Raw genomic sequence first — 15,891 nt, 5'->3', positions numbered from 1 at the left:
ATCTGCAGCTAACAGGTGTCTGGGCAGATCGGCAGAATCACTAGTGATCTTTGTTTTGACTGCTCCCTTCTGTCTCTCCTTCGTGGCTGTGAGTGTGATGCTGGTTATTAGATCTGCCTTTTCAGCAGCTGTGAATCTGAAATACTGACTGCATCTTTGCTGCTGATCAGGTACAGTGAAGAGAAAGATGTGTTAGTGATGAGGCTGAACAAGCTGCGTTATGAGAGTTGCAGCGGCAGTTTTCTCTGCACCATACAGAATTTCGGAGGGTGACTTTGTTTGTTTATGGTCGACAAACCCACTGGAAGAAATTGGTGGACATACTGCTGGATTGCATTGTGGAACTCTGGCGCTATATTTTGAGTGCAGTAATATACACTGTGTTTCAAAATCTAAAGCTGTGCAGCTTCTGGTCATCAGTGTTGGTCTTTTATTTGGAAGCTGGTGCTCTGCCATTGGGCAAATTGCTTGGAGAAATAATTCTTGTTGGGATAATGACCATATAATGAGATTTGATAGTCATCAGATATGATTTTCATTTTTTTTCGTACTTGCAGGAGTTTAAAAATTGCATAGCAGCTGTAGAACTTAATTTTTATTTAAAGCTTAGAAATTTGTGACTTCTTGTAGCTGGTGGGAAATTTCACTGAGATCAGATATCAGTGGGTAAACCCAGCTACAGATAACTGCAGGGTGTATTTTTCACACGGGTATGTTTATTTACAATGTTTTGGTATACTTTTTGAAATTGTAACTTGCTGCTCGCATACTTTGAAGTTACACTATAATTGTAAGGTTCATAATCTCCTCTGAATTGTCTCCTTTTTTTTCCCAGTACCATCCGAGCTATCCTTTGAAGAGAGAGAAGAACTTGAAAACATAAGACGAAGGAAAAAGGAACTGATGGCTGACATTGAGGTGGGTTGGCCTGGCTTTGGGACATTGACTTCACAGCTGGAACCTTCTCCAACTTTCTCAGATCACTGTGCTCCTCCAGCTCTCTTCTTGTGCATCCCCACTTGCTTTGAGCTGTGCTTGCAGCTGCTTGGATTCTAAGCTCTGGAACTCCCTTCCTTCCTAAACCTCTCCGCCTCCCCTCTCCTTTTTTAATACACTGCCTGAAACCTACCTCTGACCAAGCATTTAGTTACCTTGTTGGGACCAAGGCGGGAGTAATGCACTGTTAATTCAGTCCCACTACTCCACAACTCATGGCATGTCAAATAAAGTTTCCCACCTGCCAAAGAATAGCCAAATTAAACACTCTATTTTCCCCCCAGAATAAAGCACACCAAATCAGGTTTCTTTAAACAACAATATTAACTATTTATTAGAAAAGAAATAATAGGTCTTAACTACTAATGAGAGAAATCGATATATATGAAAAAAAAAACCCTTATTCCCTTAACCCTCATGTGCACACACATACATTCAAAAAGAAACCAGTTAATCGGGGGGAACAGATATTTTTGGTTTACAGCTGTTTCTTAGGAATTTTTTTTTTTAAAGTGGAGTTTATCACGTTCTGGTGTGATGTTTTTGGTACGGTGAGGTGTCCCAGAGTCGAATAGTCGGATACCACTCGAAGTCTCTCCAGGCGAGGTTGATGAACAGTCTATGATGGGTAGGCGTTCATGGCAATTTAACTGCAGCAGGCATCACATAGTTCTTCCATCAGGGCTGTAGCAACAGGTCTGCTTGGGTTTGGAAGTAGCAGCAGAAGAATTCTTCAGATTTCAGTATTTCTTAGAACACAGGAGGCAGCAGGAATCTTACTGGATGCAGGAATTCTTCAGAGACCGGAGGCAACTGGAATCTGCTACCTTTCAAATGAAGGATTCCTTTTCAAGAGATGCAAGTCTCCTTTACAGAGAGAGGTAACACTTTTTTGTGGGTCTTTTCTCTCTTGTTCCAGGCCAGTCAAAGCAAAGATTTTAAATGCTTTCCCTTTGTCCAATTCACTGCCTTATTAAAGGGTCAAAGGTGAAAAAAAACTTTCCTGAATGTGGTCTCATGTCCAGGCACAGCTCTGAGGAAAGTTCAAACTCCTGTGGTTTCCTTGGAACTACTGACCTTCCTGTCCTTGTACAAGTTCAGCTTCCTTTCAAAGCACCCATAAAGTTTAACTCTTATGAACTTCCTTTCAAAACATTGCAGGAATTCCAACTATTTACAGCTGTCTTCCACTGAGCAAAAATCCTTTTCTCAGCTTTTAAACACAGAATTCTAAGTTTTCTTTTCAAAAACAAAACACTTGTAACAACCTCTTGTAAAGAGTTCTTTGTTATCTGATGCAACATAAATGAGATGCGTGGAATCCAGTTTGCTGAAGATCTCCAACAGGTTTATTACAGCTAAACAAGTATATACAGTACAGAGCAAACTTTACAGAGCCTTACTCTGGGTGTTGCAGTTGCAGAGTGATGCTGGCTTTGAGTCACATGACTGAATCCTGGTATTTGGCTCATTAGCATACTAAAATCTTAAAGGGAGATCACTCTTAAAGGCAATCATACAACATCCCCCTTCTTTCCAAAGATAAGTCTCGTATGCTACAAGTAAAAACACATAACATTAGATAACATCAAAATTAGTTGTACAGGATGGAGACTATAAAATTTACAGGTAGAAGGATAGGAATTGTGAAATTTACAAGTGAAGAGGCTTAAGTCCATGTAACTTTTTGGTGGTTTGACAACTCTCTTGCTCAGGGAGTTTGAGGCTCATCTGTTGCAGTTTTTTTCTGAAGTTTCTCCCTCTCTGCATTCAGTTTCTGTTTCTCTGGCTTCAGCCTGCTAATATACCAATTCTGATGAAGGGTCACTGACCTGAAACGTTAACTCTGCTTCTCTCTCCACAGATGCTGCCAGACATGCTGAGTATTTCCAGCATTTCTTATTTTTATTTCAAATTTCCAGCATCTGCAGTATTTTGCTTTTTTTATTATTATTACGCTAATATACTCTGTTGCTTTTTCAGGATGATCACTTTTCAGGTTTTGCCATTCTTGGAGACTTCTAGTACCTCATCTCGAAGAACCAATAGACAATGCTTCAATTCATTCCTCCTCTGCTTCCTCAGGACATTGGGTGTTCTTTGTCTCTCCTCGTCCTCTGCGTCTGAAATCCTGGGGCTCAAGGTCAAGGACTTGTTGGAGAATGAATACTTGGCCTTATGGAGGTATCTGTCCGTTTTGGCTCGCTGTGGTGCTGCTGGCTCTCTAGATAGCAGAGCTGAAGGCGTGGCATAGTTGTGCTGTGGCTGGGTTTCCAGACTGCACAGTTTGATGTTGGCCAGAGTCTGCGAGTGGGTTCTGGTCCTTGAAGATTTCCCCTTGGCAATGCTCGCCACTGCCAGTCTTTGCTTCTCAGTAATGGCAATGTCAATCTCTTCTGAGTCGCTGGAGCACGAAGAAACGCTGCCTGTTGACAAAGAACTTTTGCCATCTGAGTTTGGATCTTCATTCTCTTGATGTGGCATCTCTGAGAAGGGGCTGATACTCTCCAAACCAGAATGACTGATATCCTGGAAGAACTGAGACTCAATGTGGGTACCCTTGGTCTTTTCTGCTGTAATGGGTGCCTCGGTGATCTCGTGGATACTGATGGTGTTGAGGTCCTTACACGCTGGTAGACCTGCCACTGTTGGTCTGCTCATGTCTATCAGCTAGAATATTTGTGGTTTCCATGCTGATTTGCCATAGCTGCATTGCATTGTTAATGTGCCACTGCAACAGATGGATAACTTTGCAGTTGTCGGTTGTATCATTGATTTCCAATGACTCCGGTACATATCGTTCAGGATTCGGACTAGTAGGATATTTGTACTAGCTCCGGTGTCATTCTTAACCCAACTTTTTTTCGGCACATGATGTTAATGGTCGGAAAAGCTGCCAGTTGTTTGACTTCATCAACACAATGTGTCAGGTTCACAATGCAAAATGCCTGCTCGTCTTCTGGCTGTTTTGCTGTGGATTTCATGTATCGGCTTGCGTTTATGCAGGTCTCTGGTGCTTTCCTTGCTGTTGTTGCCCTTTTGCTGTGCCTGTGTATTTGTGTCCAACTGCGACCTCTGGCTGTGCCTTTGGGGCCAGCTCTCTTGCATAGGCGGGCCCAGTGTCCTTTTGCACCACATGTCTTGCACAGGTCTTGAAATGCAGGACAACTTCGCGGTGAGTGGGTGCAAATACACTTAACACACAACTTCCCTTTGACCTGGTTATCGTGCCGATACTGTTGGCTGTATCTAGTGCTTGCAGGTGCTGTTGTCCAGTTACAATGGCTTTGTATTTCATGCCATCTTCCAGTAGTGTATCAATGCTGTGTCCTTTTCTTCACCGCCCCCACCCCCCCCCTCTTTCCCCCCCCCCCCCCCCCCAAGAGGTCTTTCTGAAACACTTCAATGGGTGTTGATGCAATCACCAGCTCCATTAGTCACTCCGACAGCTCAGTTTCTGCATTCATTGCCTTTTACTGCGGCATCTACTGATGAACTGATCTATTGATTCCTGTGGCTGTTGCCTGTAGGACATCAATTCCAAGCAGTAAATTCTAAAATTCACTCTCAATTGGAGCTGATCTTGCACTTTCCATATCTTTGCGGGATCTTTCTGGTCCTCTTCAGATAAGCCACAGGTGTTGATTCTGAATAACCCTTACTTTGAACCATCAGTATTTTTAGAGCTCGTTTCTCTGGTTCGGCAACCACTTGATCTGTGAAACATAACAATATTCTTTGTTTGAAAAGTTGGAATCCATGTCCTTCCAGTTCATGCTGGGAAATTTGGTATCCATCTTCCTGCTTTTCTTTTACATAAAACTTGCTTTAAGACTTGTTCTATGACTCTGCACAGTTTCCTCTTTAAGAAACTGTTATTTAGACTAGCTGCTTAGATTGAGAGGAGCAGGCGTTTGATAGTTCTCTGTTTATCTTCCTTGCAGCACTTAAGCTGGTGTGTTTACACAGCTGTTTACTAGGCAGTTCAGTTGACTTTGAGTTTGTTCTTCATGCTCGAGTGGTTTAATGGTATTTTTATAGCAATGGCTGTGTGAATGGAGGCTTTTCACACTCAAGTGATTTAAAATCATAGAAAGTTTAAGGCACAGAAAGAGGCCACTTGGTCCATCATGTCTGTGCTGGTTGAAAAATGATCCACTTATTCTAATTCCCCCCCCTGCCAGCATTTGGTCTGTAGCTGTGCAGATTACAGCAATTGAGATGCATATCCAGACTCTTTTTGAATGAGTTGAGGGTTTCTGCCTCAGCTACCCTTTCAGGCAGTGAGTTCCAGAACCCCACCACCCTCTGGGTGAAAATATTTTTGCTTATCTCCCCTCTAATTTTTCTACCAATCACTTTAAATCTATGCGTCCTGGTCACTAACCTCTCTGCTAAGGTGAAAAAGCCATTCACCTCCACTCTATTCAGGCCCCTCAAAATGTTGTACATTTCGATCAGATCTCTCCTCAGCCTTCTCTGTTCCAAGGAGAATGACCCCAGCCTAAAGGCCTGCTCAGGTATGCAATTTAAACCCGACCCGGCCACATCTAACAAGGGCCCGAATCTTTTGGTTTTTTCCCGTGCCCGACTCGACCCAACTCGACAACTGGAAATTAATGACGCCTGCTCTTACTCTTTCTTCCCTTTCCCTCCCTGACCAAAAGGCAGCACTGCCACTGTGTCTGACCCGGAAGAGCGACCTGACCCGGACCCGAACCCGGCACATGTCATCAGGTCCCGTCTGGTTCGGGTCGGGTAGCCATGCTTTACCCCGGTCTATCCAAACTCTCCTCATAGCTGCAATTTTCCAGTCCCGGCAACATCCTCATAAATCTCCTCTGCACCCTCTCTAGCGCAATTACATCCTTTCTGTAATGAGCTAACCAGAACTGCACACAGTACTCAAGTTGTGGCCTAACCAATGAGTTATACAGTTCCAGCATAACCTCCCTGCTCTTATATTCTATACCTCGGCTAATAAAGGAAAGGATTCCATATGCCTTCTTAACTACCTTTTCGACCCGTCATGCTACCTTCAGGGATCTGTGGACATTCACTCCAAGGGCCCTCACTTCCTCTACGCTTCTCAGAATTTTCCCATTAATTGTGTATTCCTTTTGCCTTAATGAGGTTTTTAAAACTTTGGCGCACGGATGAAAGCTCTGCAGTGATCGGGGTTTCCCCGTGCTTATTGCAATCGGACGCCTCCTGTAATGGCACCGACCTTGATATTCCTTAGGGTGGAATCGGGTCTTTCCCTTTTTTAAAACAGAGCCTTTGAAAAAAAAAAAGAATCAATTTTTTTGAGGACTTGAGCTTTTTTTTTGAAAAACCAGTATTCCTCGATCGTCGGTACAGTGACTCACCCGGTTTACGTGCAGCCTGTCGTTCTGAGCTCGGTCTTCTACAGCTGGAGGTAGGTTCTTTCTTCTTTACACTTTTTGGGCTAGTGTTTCTTTTGAATTTCCTCTCCAGTGATTTAGGAAAGTCATTTACAAAGCTGTTTTAAGTTTAAGGATACAGCACTGAAACAGGCCCTTCGACCCACCAACTCTGTGCTGACCATCAACCACCCATTTATACTATTCCTACACTAATTCCATATTCCTACCACATCCCACCTATCCCTAAATTTCCCTACCACCTACCTATACTAGGGGCAATTTATAATGGCCAGTTAACCTATCAACCAGCAAGTCTTTGGCATGTGGGAGGAAACCGGAGCTCCCGGAGGAAACCCACGCAGACACAGGGAGAACTTGCAAACTCCACACAGGCAGTACCCAGAATTGAACCCGGGTCGCTGGAGCTGTGAGGCTGCAGTGCTAACCACTGCGCCACTGTGCCGCCCATGGTCTGTGGTCTTCAACTTAGACTTTGACCTCTCACCATAGCTACCCCCATGTAATGAGTTCTTTGTCTGATGCTACATAAATAAGATGCGTGGAGTCCAGTTTGCTGAAGATCTCACAGGTTTATTACAGCTAAACAAGTACAGAGCAAACTATTTACAGAGCCTTACTCTGGGTGTTGCAGTTGCAGAGTGACACTGGCTTTGAGACACATGACTGCATCTTGTACTTGGCTGATTAGCATACCAAGATCTTAAAGGGACCATCACTCTTAAAGGCAATCATACTGCACTTCTAATTTCTCTTTCCTTTGTCTGATAATGCTCCTGTGATGCACCTTGGGGGGTTTTACAGCCTTTGCTTTTGATGCCTCTAGACTTGACTATTCCAACAAACTCCTGGCTGACCTCTTACATTTTACTTTCTGTATACTTGCGTCATCCAAAACTCTGCTGCCCTTGTCCTATCTTACAAGAAGTCCCCGTCACCCTGGTGCTTGATGTCCTACGTTGGCTCCCAGTCTGGCAACAGTTCGATTTTTAAGAATCTGCATCCTTGTTTTCAAATCCCTTTTGTAGCCTCACCCTCCCTATCACTGTAAACTCCTCCAGCCCCACAACCCTCCGAGATATCTCTCCGCATTCCTCTAGTTCTGGGTTCTTGAGCATCCCCAATTTGAATCGCTCCACTTTTGGTGGCCCCACCTTCAGTTGCCTGGGCCCTAAACTTTGAAATACTCTCCCTACATTTCTCTGCCTCTCTACCTCCCTCTCTCCTCCTTGAAGACACTCTTTAAAACCTACCTCTTTGACCAGGCTTTTGGTCACTTGACCCAATATCTCCTTATGTGGTTTGGTGATGAATTTTGTTTTAAAGTGCTCCTGTGAAGCCTCTTGGAACATTTTACTGTGGCACAGACGCTGTATAAATACCAGTTATTGTAATGAGGCCTACACATTGTGAGGCTTCACATCAGTTACCTTGGACTCCGTTTACATCAAGGTCAAATGAATTTGGAGGTATTGATTTTTTTTTTAAGCTCGATTCAATCGCCTTGGCATTAATATGCAACTCTGCTGTGAGCTAGGAAAATGAGTTAAGATTAATGAACATGTCGTGTGAACGCGCGTGTACACGGGAAATTTCAGGAGGACTTTGTGACACAGATTCTAATTTTTGCTTTGGCCCATCTGAATTTATGCACATCTTGCATTGAAATTGATCTAAGCTCTGAATAAATCCACATCTAAAAGTGCTGCATAATTGAAACTGTGCTTACGCTCTCTGTCTCTGTAGCAACCATGCTTAGAAGCATATTTGCGGCAGATTGCATTTTATTTGAAGTGACAGTCGCAATGTTTTTATGTCTGCTGTGTGCATTGCATTTGCATTTTTTTTGTTGCAAATCCTGTATTTTTCTGTGTGCTTTCTGCAAAATATGGAATGGCAAATATAACTTCCAAATCCTAACTGAGAATCCCGGACCCAAGTTGGGGTTCTTTGGTAAAAATTGTTCTTAGCACTGTTGAGGCTTTGTTTATTGGACATCCTTGGTTGTCATGAAAAGATGTTAGGGAGCTATCTCCTTGAATTGCTGCAGTCCTCGTGGGTCTGTGTTGGTGTTGCTCTGGATATTATTTATGTAAATATATACAGCTTTATAAACCTTCCATTTTAAAGATTCAAAAAAATTGTGTGTTCTTTTTGAAGTTTGATTATTTGGTGCACATGCCCTCTCATTCTCCCTGTTAAAAAATCACCATGTTTTTCTACAGTAAATTTAATGTGCCATCTATCTGCTCAGTTGATTAACTTTTGTCCGTCTCCTCCTGGAGTCTCTACAGTTGTAATTTTCTCAGTGCATCATTCCCTCAGGGAAAAAAACTTTTGCATTCTGGCCTTTAAACAAATTTATCACGCTGTTGGATTTTATCTGGATATATGTTGTATACAGTACACCACCCCCTCATTCTAAGGGTAGCACCGATCTAAGACAATCAGACCTTTTTGTTTACAAGCTGCATCCCACACTATTGGGTTTTGGGCAGTCCATTGTTCACTGGCATGCACTATAACTATGGCAAGTGATTTGTCACTCATAAGCTTTCATTTTCACTGTCCTTTTTGTGCAAAATAATACTTTGGAAGCAAGCTTATTGCGTGTGGAAAGCTAACCATACTGCTCCAAGTCGCCTACCCTCACTGTGACTGCAGCAGTAGTTGGACAACAGAGTGCATCTCAAATCATTTGCTTTGAGTAAAGTCTTCGGGCTTTTGCCCCAGATTTTCCCATGGCATTATCATATTGCTTGACGATGCTTGCTGTTCATTTTATCCTGGGAGAGTACATTTGAATTCCCAGGAGAGGGGGAAAGAAGGGAGTGATTTATTTTGTGGTATTGTCTGTCTGCAGCTGCTTGCCACAGGAATAAGGCTTGCTTTATTGGATTTTGCATTTCATCAATGACTTCATCTTTTGAAGCATCAGGGATACTTTTTTGGGAGTAGTCTTGCCAGAGGTGGGTGGGTGTTTGCCTGCCTTTTAAAACGATCTTCTGAAAAATGCAATTCATTGTATTTGTCGTGGCTTAACATCTAAATGTCTTTTACAGAGGTTGAAAGATGAGATAGCCGAAGTAATGAATGAGATTGAGACTCTGACTTGCACTGATGAAAGGTAAGTTGGCTGTTTTATATTCCAACATTGCTGCAGCCCAGGTGTTTAAATAAAACCTTTTCATTTATTAAGGAGGACATGTGGGGTTGTGCATCAGCGTAAATGCTTTTTAAATCTGAAGAAAAATGCTGCTGTTGCTTTTAATTTTTTTTACTGGAGGCCATGAGGTTTAGCACAGATTGTTAGCTTTAAAATTTCAGACTTTAGATTAATCAATAAAACACAAATGCACCAACTCTACTCCTCCAGCCCGCAGATGTGTTCCGCAAATATGAATTGGTTGAAATCGCATTTCCTGATAGAAATTTTACAGATCTGGATCCCTACATCTTACCCTGCTGAGAGAGTGTGACCAGTATAATAACTACTGGTTACATTTTTGAAGCTGAACTGTTATAATAAATGCCTTTCGTGAGTATGTGGGAGGTTTGCATGTGTGGATTAGAGCAAACCAGTTTTTATTTTTCTTGTGTTTAGCTTGGAATTGATTTGGTTGTAACATGTGACCCTTCCTTAATGTTGGAGTTTATGGCTGTTTCTCCCATCTCGGAGCTTTTGATTTAGATTTATAGATACAGCACTGAAACAGGCCCTTCGGCCCACTAAGTCTGTGCCGACCATTAACCACCCATTTTATACTAATCCTACACTAATCCCATATTCCTACCACATCCTCACCTGTCCCTATATTCCCCTACCACCTACCTATACTACGGGCAATTTATAATGGCCAATTTACCTATCAACCTGCAAGTCTTTTGGCTGGGGGTGGGGGGGGGTGGTGGTGGTGAAATGGCACAGATGCTAATGCTGGCTATTCAGATTTTGCAGCAATTATGTTTTTATGTCTGTATCGCACCTAAGCCACATAGAGCCTTGCTGGCTATGTTTAACAACAACTGGCATTTATATAGGGCCTTTTAATGTAGTAAATCGTCTCTAGAAGCTTCATCGGAGAGTAATCAGATAAAATTTGGCATCGAGCCACATGAGATGGTTGGGCAGGTCAAGGAGATAGATTTGAAGGAGCATCTTAGAGGAGGGTGAGGCGAAAAGGTTTAGGGAGGGAATTCCAGAACTCTGAGTCTAGGCAGCTGAAAGCTTGGCCACCAATGGACAAATGAAAATCGGGGATGTGCTAGAGGCCAGAGTTGGAGCAGAGCAGAGATCTCTGTGTTATGGTGCTGGAGGAGGTTACAGAGGTAGAGAGAGCGAAAAGCCATGGAGGGATTTGAACTGAAGGATGAGAGTTTTAAAATCAAGGTGTTGGCTGACCGGGAGACAATGTCGGTCAGCGAGCAGAAGGCTGATGGGTTCATCCCTTTTCTGTGCCAAGTTAGGCAATTGTAGTTGAATAGCAGAAGGGCATCTCAGTACCTTGAGTGTCACTCTTGAACTAACCAGGTTTTCCACTATGTCACAGCGGATCTCGCTCACTGCCTAGTGGGCCCTGTTCGAAGTGGGCGCTTGGACGTTTGGTAAAAAGAGGCTGTGAGGTTCCTTTGTGCAGATGGAGATCGCCAGCATTAGCACTGCTTTGAGTTCATGCATGAAAAACAGCCTCCACTGTTGGGTGGCAGGAGTTTTCCGTTGACTCTGGAACAGATTTCACGGCGTTCCCACGAGAGGCGGGATAGGAAAGAAAAACCGTGGGGAGGGAAGAGGGGGAAGGAAAATGAGGAATCAAAAGCGACAGAATTTCAGATATTTTGTTTTCTGTTGCTGGTGTCTGCTGTTTGCTTCAGAGGTTCTGCGAGAGAGTCAGAATTAAGTGCCAAGTAAAGTGCACTTTAATTTTGAGACCCCTCCAGTTTTACGTTACCAAAAAGAAGTTGCTTCAGTGCTTCCTGCCTTAATTGGCTTGAGTTGCTCCTCCTGTCAGTATCTCAACTGCGCAGTTCAAGAAGACCCCAGTTTCGATTCCCAGTATGTGCCGAATCCCCTCATTGTGGCTTGGGAGAGTAGCAGATGACATTACCCTTGGGTTTTGGCTGGTCCTTGCTGGGGATGCACTACATGACAAAAGGTTGAGGGGAGTGGCATCAAACCCATACCCGGCCATACAGCAATGACTCATCCTTGAGCCATGTAGTTTCCTGGCAGAACAAACACTTGTCAATTTTGGGAAATTTTTCACTGACTCCCTCAGGCAGTTGAGTAGGCTCCAGGAGACTGCAGTAGCTTTATACTGAATCACAGCTAGCTAGTTTATGCTCCACACGAGCTACATCAAACCCTATCAACATATCCTTCTATTCCTTTCTCCCTCGTACTTAAATGCACCTTCTCCCCCACGCACTCCACATAGTAGCAGTTTCCACATTTTCACTACTATCTGAGTAAGGAAATATAATGTCACACATTCTTCAGTAAAGAGACCTTTTTAGTAAAGTGTAATTAATCCGTACTCACGGCATGTGGTGGTCTGTTCTGGACAGTAATGAAGAAAAATCCTTCCAACATACGATCATACAGCAGGAGTAGGCCACTCGGGCCTGCTCGGCCATTCAACAAGATCATGGCTGATCTGATTGTAACCTCAACCCCACATTCCCGCCTACCCCCGATGACCTTGCTTATCAAGAATCTATCGACCTCTGCCTTAAAAATATTCAAAGACTCTGCTTCCACTGCCTTTTGAGGAAGAGAATTCCAAACACTCACGACCCTCTGAGAAAAAATTTCTCCTCATTTCTGTCTTAAATGGGCAACTCCTTATTTTTAAACAGTGACCCCTAGTTCTAGATTCTCCCACAAGAGGAAACCTCCTTTCCACATCCACCTTGTCAAGACCCCTTAGAGTCTTATGTTTCAATCAAATGATGTCCAATCCAACCATTGCCTATTTTTTTTTTTAAATGTGACTTTAGTCCTAAACCTCAAACCTATTCAGTCTAAGTCTGTGTTTTTTTGAAGGAAATGACCCTGACTCGTGGAGCCTTTTGTCTCAACTTAGACTCCCTTGGGCCAGGTATCATTCAGACTGCTCTCCTCTGCACCCTCTCCAGAGCCTGCGTACCCTATCCCACCCACCAGGACTAAAACTGTAGGGTTGCTTCAGATGGTTTTGCTGCCCCTAGGTTAAGGAGGGGATGAACAGCTCATGTTTTTTGCTCCCCTTGCTAGAGATTGGCTGTGGTGGGGCTGTCGCTAACGGGGTAACATGGGTGTGGTACCAGAGGGTGATTCTGCCTGGTGGATTCAGACTCCAACAAGGATTTGACACTTCCAGAGTAGGAAGGAAGTGAACTGCCAATGGAAAATGCTGAAATAAGAAGGGGAATAAAAACTCAAGACGCATTTTCTATCCAGCTAAAGACTCTCTGCTTTCTGGCTGTTATTTCAAGGAAGACGTGTGTGTGTGTGAGACAGATCAGTAGGTGTTTGGATGCTAACAGAATCAAAGATATGGGGAGATGGAGATGAGGCAGAACAGCCATGATCCTGAATGGCAGAATGGGCCCGAAGGGCCAAATGGTCTAGTCCTATTTCTTACGTTCCTAACCCAGGATTCATGTCCCTGCATCAAAGAGGTGAGGGCAGTTAGGGGTTGCAGTGATGGTCAGTGCATGATGTGAACCTCCAGTAGAGGGATAGAAACGTGGCATTCTTCACTTTTTTCCTTTCTGTAACATTTGCAGTAAAACAACTCAAAGGAACAAACAAGTGGCAATGGGAAGAAAAAAATTCAACATGGATCCCAAAAAGGTAATGGTTATTTTATTTTGGCTTATCATCCAATAGCTCTATGATTTACTATTTTGTTTTCCTTTGCTGATTTTTGTATTTTTGTCTGCTCCATGTTGACATTGGAATGAAGTAGCCTTGGCTGTGTCCCACTCTATATTTCACTAAATTAGTATGTTGCGATATAAATGAAATAAAAGGTGTTTGTTTGTTTTTTAAAACTAAGAGGTCTGTGTGCCTTTAAGACCGAGAAAAAGAACTTTCTGTGAATAGTGACTGCAGAGGCTTGGTATTTGAAGAGTGCAGGCTGTAAGACCGGTTTCCAAGAACCAGAAAGATTTACGACAGTCTTGTGACTAGGTTGTTGTTGAAATGTTAGTTTCACTATTGGGTTATTCAGTTACTGCTGGAGACTGGCCAGGAATACAGCCCAGAAAACACTTTCTCTTGAAAAATAATTCCTGTATCAAGTGAAATTCTAATTTCTTCATGAAGTTAAAAGAACTTTGAAGGAGTTTTTAAAAATTCATTCATGGGATATGGGCATCGCTGGCTAGGACACCATTTATTGCCCATCCCTAATTGCCCTTGAGAAGGTGGTGGTGAACTGCTGTGGTCCTTTTGTTTAGGTACACCCACAATGCTGTTAGGAAGTGAGTTCCAGGATTTTGACCCAGTGACAGTGAAAGAACGGCGATATAGTTCCAAGTCAGGATGGTGTGTGACTTGGAGGAGAACTTGCAGGTGGTGGTGTTCCCATGCATCTGCTGCCCTTGTCCTCCTTCTAGATGGTAGAAGTCACGGGTTTGTAAGGTAATGTCTAAGAAGCCTTGCTGCGGTGCATCTTGTAGTTGGTACTGTGTGTCGGTGGTGGAGGGAGTGGATGTTTGTGGATGGGGTGCCAATCAAGCGGGCTGCTTTGTGCTAGGTGGTGTTGAGCTTCTTGAGTGTTGTTGGAGTTGCACCCATCCAGGGAAGTGGAGAGTATTCCATCACACTCCTGACTTGTGTCTTGTTGATGGTGGACAGATTGGGGAATCAGGAGGTAAGTTACTTGCCGCAGATTCCTAGTCTCTGACCTGCTCTTGTAGCCACGGTATTTATATGGCTACTCCAGTTCAGTTTCTGGTCAATGGTGGTCCCCAGGATGTTAGTGGGAGTTTCAGCGATTGTAATGCCATTGAATGTCATGGGGAGATGGTTAGATTCTCTCTCGTTGGAGATGGTCATTGCCTGGCACTTGTGTGGCGCGAATGTTACTTGCCACTTATCAGCCCAAGCCTACATATTGTCCAGGTCTTGCTGCATTTTTACACGGACTGCTTCAGTATTTGAGGAGTTGCGAATGGTGCTGAACAATATGCAAATATCAGCGAACATCCCCACTTCTGACCTTATGATGGAGGGAAGGCCATTGATGAAGCAGCTGAAGATGGTTGGGCCTAGGACACTACCCTGAGGAACTCCTGCAGTGATGTCCTGGGACTGAGATGATTGACCTGCAACGACCACAACCATCTTCCTTTGCGCTAGGTATGACTCCAGCCAGTGGGGAGTTTTCCCCCTGATTCCCATTGACTCCAGTTTTGCCAGGGCTCCTTGATGCCATACTCGGTCAAATGCTGCCTTGATGTTAAGGGCAGTCACTCTCACCTCACCTCTGGAGTTCAGCTCTTTTGTTCATGTTTGAACCAAGGTTGTAATGAGGTCAGGAGCTGAGTGACCCTGGCGGAACCCAAACTGTTGCAAATCGAATGTATGGGAGTTAAAACCCTTGCTGCTGTTTATGCCTGAAGAGAGAGGAAAAGACCCAGAGAAGGAGGAGTTGCTACTTTTTGTTGAGAAAGGTTCATTTGCTGAGAGGAAATTTGCATTGTTGAAGGTAGCAAAATTCCTATTGCCTTCAGTCTCCGGAATCTCTGTCTCAAGAGTAAGTTCTGTTACATTTTTGTGTTTTTGGGAAGATCCTGAAATCTCATAGTTTCTGTTGTAAGACTGCTACTTTAAAATTTAAGTAGACCTGTTGTTATACCTTAAGCTGAAAGATCTCTGTGATGACTGCTGCAGACGAATTGCCTTGAACGCCTCCCCATCGCAGACTGTACCAAACTTGCCTGGGAAGACTTTGAGTGGCATCTGACTGTTCGACTCTGGAACAACTCATGGATCCAGAAAATATCCTAGCAGAAGTTACAACCCAGTTATTTCATTAATCTTAAACATTTTTAATTTAAAACAACCTTTTGAAACCGGTTAACCGTTGGTTTGTGTTTGTGTGTGCGGGTGCGCCTGAGGGGTAGGGAGTTTAAGGAGTTATATTTTCATACATATATATTTATCTCATCGTTTAAATTGTGGTTTATTAATAAATAGTTACATTTAAATAGTTAAAGAAACCTAATTTGGTGTGATTTATTCTGGGGGATAAATAAAGGGTTGAATTTGGCTGGTTTCCGGGAGCTGGGAATCTTTACTGATATGTTGTCACCTGTGGAGTAGTGAATTAACCATGGTCGTAACAAAAGGTAATGCTTATATCATAGGATGGGATTTAAATTGGACTGGAATTGCTGCTTCTAAAATCTAAACCATTCCCGATCCTAAAGGTTCAAAAATTGATTGTTGCTGATTCCTATTAAATGTGTATGCATGGCGATCTCTTATTTTGCTTTGAGA

At 43.3% G+C, this 15,891-nt stretch overlaps 1 protein-coding gene across 3 annotated transcripts in view; it reads left to right on the top strand.

The window, feature by feature from the left end:
- cyth3a (cytohesin 3a) overlaps positions 1–15,891 on the top strand; it is a 99,210-nt gene that overhangs the window by 51,656 nt on the left and 31,663 nt on the right. For all 3 annotated transcript variants that reach the window (XM_068056600.1, XM_068056602.1, XM_068056601.1), the window contains exons 2-4: positions 836–918; positions 9,464–9,528; positions 13,170–13,236. In XM_068056600.1, coding sequence (XP_067912701.1) covers positions 836–918; positions 9,464–9,528; positions 13,170–13,236 — 215 coding nt within the window. The remainder of the gene's footprint in view (positions 1–835; positions 919–9,463; positions 9,529–13,169; positions 13,237–15,891) is intronic.

The sequence above is a fragment of the Heterodontus francisci genome, chromosome 24, assembly GCF_036365525.1.
Source record: "Heterodontus francisci isolate sHetFra1 chromosome 24, sHetFra1.hap1, whole genome shotgun sequence".
Taxonomy (NCBI): domain Eukaryota; kingdom Metazoa; phylum Chordata; class Chondrichthyes; order Heterodontiformes; family Heterodontidae; genus Heterodontus; species Heterodontus francisci.
This window is presented reverse-complemented; position numbering and strand designations above follow the sequence as displayed.